The 6,215-nt window shown below is 42.9% G+C and overlaps 1 protein-coding gene across 1 annotated transcript; it reads left to right on the top strand.

Annotated features, from left to right (window-relative positions):
• Positions 1–2,653: 2,653 nt before the first annotated feature.
• LOC113189648 (cyclin-dependent kinase 4 inhibitor B) lies at positions 2,654–5,961 on the top strand. Its single transcript, XM_026398537.2, has 2 exons — positions 2,654–3,118; positions 5,701–5,961. Exons 1-2 carry the CDS (start codon positions 2,963–2,965, stop codon positions 5,959–5,961), a joined length of 417 nt encoding a protein of 138 aa, XP_026254322.1. The 5' UTR covers positions 2,654–2,962.
• Positions 5,962–6,215: the final 254 nt, after the last annotated feature.

Below are 6,215 nucleotides of genomic sequence, written 5' to 3'. Positions count from 1 at the left end.
CCGCCCAAATTTCTTTTGGGTCAATTTGTTTAGGAAAACTTAAATATCTACCTCGGAAAAAGCTCCCCCACCCCGCCTTACCATGCTTTTCTTCTATCCCTGTCAAACACAAACAAATCTCTTCCACTTTCTTATCAACTTCAAATGGCTTTTCCCTCAGATGCATTGGCCATGCCTACCACTTAAGAAGTTGGTTCAGATTATCATTTCCTGGTCTTTTTTGATAAACTGCAGAGAAATCCAGAGCTCAAAGTACAGTGAGAGGAAACAGTTTATTTCTGATGCATCCTTGAAAGAATCTCTTCAGTTGGCTCCTCCTCTAAAAGTTCCTTCACCCTGAGTTGCTTCTTTCAACCTTAGTCTCCAAGTACCCTGTTGATATATCTCAGTAAAATTTTCATATTAAATAGAAATTCTCCATCAGTTCCAAGTGCCACTACAGAGACTTTCTTAAAAACTAGGGTCCCATATCTTACTCAACTCTGGATACGTAGAATATAGGACATGTTGAACTAAATTTTGTTGAACTAAACTTAATTCTTGACTCCATTAGAGAGAAGATCCCAACAACATTTCTTGAAAGTCAGCCTACGTTACACATGAATGTGCACTGAATTATGGAGTAGCTTGGATTTTCTGATGAAAATGTCCTGGACTAAGTTCATTAACATAAGTCTGGAGAGTCAGCCTCTCAGATTACTGACAAAATACACATGAATGTGCACTGAATTATGGAGTAGCTTGGATTTTCTGATGAAAATGTCCTGGACTAAGTTCATTAACATAAGTCTGGAGAGTCAGCCTCTCAGATTACTGACAAAATACCAATGCCACTCATCTCAAATGCTCTGACTTCCAACTACCCATCTTTCTTCTTCCTTCTCCTGTCTACCTACACACCTGTAATTCTCAATACTCTGTCCATGGGGACTGGTTCTCAAGTAAGACAAAAAGAGTGCATCCATGTTTTTCACCCAGAGGTAGATGTCTATTCTTCTGTCCAAACCTAAGAATGGGATGGCCATAAACAAATTTAAGGGCATTTTCTCCAGATAAATATGGAAGTTCAAATAAAAGAGACAGGTAGAGGAACCCAGAAACTAAGAAATAGGGTAGGAAAGAGAGAAATTATAACTGTATCTCTTGCCCTACTGTGTCAAAGGTGAATTTTAGCCCCTTTGAGTCAATAGATCTTCCTCCCCAAATGCCACTTCTGTGCCCCTCTGTCTCAAGGAAATAGCTTTCCCTGATTTTTAAAGGGGAAGTCCAAGCTAGAAGAAATGTGTTCTGAAGTCTCTTGTTTTTTTAATAAGAAAGCAAAAGACCTCTCTTTGAGACTCATCTTTCTCAGGACTCTGAACTTATTTTGTAAATAACTTCTTGGTGTTAGGAGAAATCCGCTGCCAAGTAGTTTCTCACCAGAGTTTTTGACTACAGATGCATAACTTGTGATTATCTTCCTATTTCAATGTAGTATCACTTGTACTATTTTAAGTTGTCAAAGCAATAAGTGTGTTGGTTTAAACTCACTTATGAAGATTAGGAAGAAGTGATCTTTAAATCTTCAAAAGTGGATTTAATGACAGGTTCAGCCAGTTTAATGACAGGCCCAGTACCACACCCATGTTTTATTATGTTTCATTATTACTGCATAAATGTCCTTATTAGTCATGGTAAATAAAAATCAAACACACGCTGAGGTGGGTTTAAATAGGTTTGAGGGCAAAGATACATCTCACAAATATCATGAAACAGATCTTAGGTGTTTCGTGGTTGTTTGAGATGGGGTCATTCTACTTGCTCAGGCGCACCTGGCACTCTGGGACTCAAGTGATCCTCCTGTCCCAGCCTCCTGAGTAGCTGGAACTTCGGGCAAGCGTCAGCAGGAGTTTCGGATTCTTAAAACGCATCTGTATATATGTGTTACCTATGCCAGGTTTCTAGTCTTGATCTCTTTTCTAAAAAGAAAATTATTTATTTCAGAACCATATTAACAATTCAAAGATTAAAAAATTAAAAGCACGCGCGGAACAGGATTCTCAGAATTTTTCACTATTTTTCTGGATGACTAATTCAAATAGACACACCCAAAAGAAAATTGCTAAGGTTACTGCACGATGTGAAACTCGTGAAGTTCAAGTACTGCCTGGGGGTGAATTCACCCTCCATGACAGGTGCAGAGCTGTCACCTTCAGGCATCTTAAGAAAGTAGGAGTTATTTTCAAAGGTTTTCTCTCAGCCACTCCATTGCAATGCAGCCACTAATGTCTCCAGACCGGTTGGCCTATGACTAAAGGAATGGAAGTCCACTGCTCCGCCTGCTGGGGATTAGGAGCTGAGCGCTGTGGGTCAATATTTCCAAACACGTAGCCTTCACTTTACCGGACACCGAGGCAGCAGAGCGGCGAGGGTTCCAGGAGGTGCCTTCACAGGATCTCTGGCTCAGCAATCGTAGGATCTTCTGCGCCCGCTGCCCGCCTCCCTCCGCCACCCCCCACCAGCCCTAAACCACCGCCCCCATCGCCTATGACGCCATCGGCCAGCTTCTGGACGCCTCCCCCAACCCCAGGGACGCGCCCGCGCTGGCCTGCCCGACTGGAGGCGGAGCCTAGGGGGGCGGGGAGAGCCGGGCCCCGCCGCCCAGCTGGAAACCGAATTCAGTCGCAGCTGGCTCCCCACACTGCCAGAGTCAGGCTGCGGTCGCGCCAGACGCTTTTTCCCAGGAGCAAGCCACGAGCGTCGGCTGGTTCTCCGGCTCCAGAAAAAAACTCAGATCTAACCACCAGCCACTCGATCATTGCACCGGCCGCAAACTGCAGGACAGCGACAGGGGGCTGAAGCTAAGCCTTGCTCTCCTGAGGAGGGTGGAGTGCGCCGCAGCGGTGTGGAACGCCGTGGAGGGTCGCTAAACTCACGGCCAGCGGTGGATTATCCGAACCGCTCGGTGTCTGGAGGCTGAGGAATGCGAGAGGAGGACAAGGGCATGCTCGGTGGTAGCAGCAGCGATGCGGGCCTGGCCAACGCCGCGGCACGGGGACAATTGGAGAAGGTGCGGCAGCTCCTGGAAGCCGGTGCAGATCCCAATGGAGTCAACCGCTTCGGGAGGCGCCCGATCCAGGTAGCTGGGGCCCCGGGGCCCCGCCGGCAGGGGGCGCGCGAGAGCGCGGCGAGCCTTCCGCGAGTCTGGGCCGCGACCCAGACAGATCTCCACCGACACAGACCTGGGCAGCTGTTTCTGGCTCTCTTGCTGAAGCAGGTGCAGGGCAGGATTTTACCCAGGGGGGGGGGGGGGGGGGAAATCCTAAAGAAAAAAAAAAGTAGAGTTTGAACAAACCACTACTTCAGTTTGGTTTTCTTTTTCTCCTTTGCGGTGCTGGGGAATCAAACTCCAGGCCTGGTGAATGCTAGGCGAGTACACTATGACTGAGCTGCATCTATAATCCTCGCTTTTCTTTTTTATAGTGGAAAATATCAATATTTGCTCTGCATCTCATGATCAGAGATGCAATGAAGAAATTCAACTGGGAGGAAACGGGGAAAGGAAAGGCCAATTAGGGAAGACTGTTTTGTTTGTCTACTTTCCAGAATAAAGATAAGTAAATTCCAGGTTACACAATCTGGATTGAATTTAAGGAATTAACAAAATCATAGTGCATGAAAGAATTCACTGTGAACTTTAAGCCATTGTATAAAATCTTTTATATTTTTCCCTCATAGAGAGGAGTTGAATTTAGAGGAGTGAGACAGAATTCCCAACCACAGTATTTAATTCCTTTTATTTTACATTAGCAGTGTCTCTTGAGTGATGCATGGTAGGAAAAAAAATGTACTTCTTTAGTTTATTATTATTATTATTATTATTTGTCATACTCAAAGCTTGGGTTACAAAAGCATTTCTATAGCAGCTATTAGGTCCTTTTAGAATAGCAAGGGGTTTTCATAGATGATTGCCTTTTCATTGTTAAGGTACAGTTATTCAAAGTTTACTAACGCTGATTTAATTAGTACTGATTTTTTTAAAAAATCTAAGATAATGCTTTCATACTTCATTGTTAACTATTGTGGTCATGTTTGGTATTCATCTCACCATCACACTTTTTATTTTTTTTTAAGAGAGAGAGAGAGAGAGAGAGAGAGAGAGAAAGAGAGAGAATTTTTAATATTTATTTTTTAGTTCTCGGCGGACACAACATCTTTGTTGGTATGTGGTGCTGGGGATCGAACCCGGGCCGCACGCATGCCAGGCGAGCGCGCTACCGCTGAGCCACATCTCCAGCCCACCATCACACTTTAGCACTAAGCTAATATTAAGAGATCTTGTTAATACTGTGGTTTTTAAGAAAATGTTCATTGCTTTTAAATTATTAGAAAAGTGGTATAACAAATGAGAGATATTTTAAAGCAGCAAACATACTTTAAAATGGTTCTTAATGACTTAAACTTTTATTAATAATTTTAAAGCAAGTTTTCTTATTTATATTAAATTGCCATTTTCTGGGATACTAAAAACGACTTTCCCCCCTTCTTCTCTGCATCAAAATAGCCTTTACATCATTTGTAGAAATAACTTAGTTATCATAGTTTTAAAAAGAGTAAATGAATATTTCTAATATCTGTAAAACACCAATATTAGAAATACAGTGCCTTTTTATTACAAGGTACATTTCAAAACACATTAGACCTACAAGAACAAATAACTGTGTTTTGGACATTCAGTTACCAAAAATCATTTTTTGTTATCTTAGAATATAAAAGCAAATGCTTGCATAATGTACATGTACAAATGGCTACTAGGATTACTCCTCCAAAATAAAAACATCATTGTTTCTAAGCTATGCAAGTTCTACTTTTACTGATAACATTCAAAGTATTTTTTAATACAGCAGAATATATACTACTTAACATTATAAATGTAAATGCAGTTTTAATGTTGTTACATTAAATATATTACACTCTGAATTTTAGCTCATGGAAATAATGTTAACTTAAAATATTAAATATGGTGAAAATTAAAGCAAATCATTTGCTTTCATCTTATAAGATCCAAGGTATGGCTTGATTTACTTCTTCCCTTCTAATCTACAATGTGGGCACAAATCATCAGACTACAATCAGTCTGAGTACGGGCATATATAACAATGAAAAAATAAAAAAGCCTTTCACGGGAATTTGCTAAAAGAAATAAACAATGTAAAACTTAGTTGTTTCTTATTTTTCCCCCTAAAACTACTTCAACTTCTAAAAACTACCAGTTGATAACCTACTAAATATTTTTAGACCTGGATTGGTGACGGATAGGGGAGCAACAACTGAAGCAATTTAATACTTTAAAAGTCTTTTAAACAACTCCACCCATAAATTATTTAACCAAATAAATTCCCCTGTCCCAATGACGATCAAGAGTTTTTTTTTTTCCCACAGTGATAAATAATCACTTTACCATTAGCTCTTTCTTGTCTAGCACGTTTGAAGAATAAGATGGAATTTAATTTGAGCTGAGTATAACTTGGGTGGGTGGGGTTATGGATTACATCAGCAAATGGAGAGAAACCAGACGCCTGAGACTTGTACGCACTTCTGCATTTGGTTGGATACTTCACAAATGGTACATTCTTCTTTAAAATGGCTCTACCTGCCCCGCCCCAGCCGGGTATCTCTCTGCTTGCTCTCGCGCCCTGACCACTTTGCTCTTTACCGCAGGTCATGATGATGGGCAGCGCCCACATGGCGGAGCTGCTCTTACTCCACGGCGCAGAACCCAACTGCGCTGACCCTGCTACCCTCACCCGACCAGTGCACGATGCGGCCCGGGAGGGCTTCTTGGACACGCTGGTGGCGCTGCACCGGGCAGGGGCGCGGCTGGATGTGCGCGACGCCTGGGGCCGCCTTCCGGTGGACCTGGCTGAGGAGCTGGGCCACCGCGAGGTCGCAGAGTACCTGCGCGCGGCTGCTGGGGACTGATTGCAAGTTCCCCCAGCTGCCCACAACGACTTTTTTACCCCCCAATACCCTACCCCCACCTAATTTAATGCAGGCTGCGTAAGTGGAGCGGCACAAAGCCTGCAAGCCTTTCTCAGAAACTCCACTTCCCAGAAGAAGGAGGAGCCAACCCGGAATAAATTCATATACTTTTTTTTTTCAATCCGAATCCTACCCTCGACACTCACCGTGAAGCCAAAAGCAGAGGGGTGGGGCAAATGGATCGCGGAGATTTA

The sequence above is a fragment of the Urocitellus parryii genome, chromosome 4 (assembly GCF_045843805.1).
Source record: "Urocitellus parryii isolate mUroPar1 chromosome 4, mUroPar1.hap1, whole genome shotgun sequence".
Taxonomy (NCBI): Eukaryota; Metazoa; Chordata; class Mammalia; order Rodentia; family Sciuridae; genus Urocitellus; species Urocitellus parryii.
Note: the sequence above shows the minus strand (reverse complement) of the source record. Positions and strands in the feature narration are given on the sequence as shown.

Excerpts from the sequence above, each read along its gene's own strand:
- LOC113189648 (XM_026398537.2), top strand. The coding sequence starts at position 2,963 with ATGCGAGAGGAGGACAAGGGCATGCTCGGTGGTAGCAGCAGCGATGCG. Across the intron at positions 3,119-5,700 it reads TCGGGAGGCGCCCGATCCAG|GTCATGATGATGGGCAGCGC; the intron begins GTAGCTGGGGCC and ends TCTTTACCGCAG.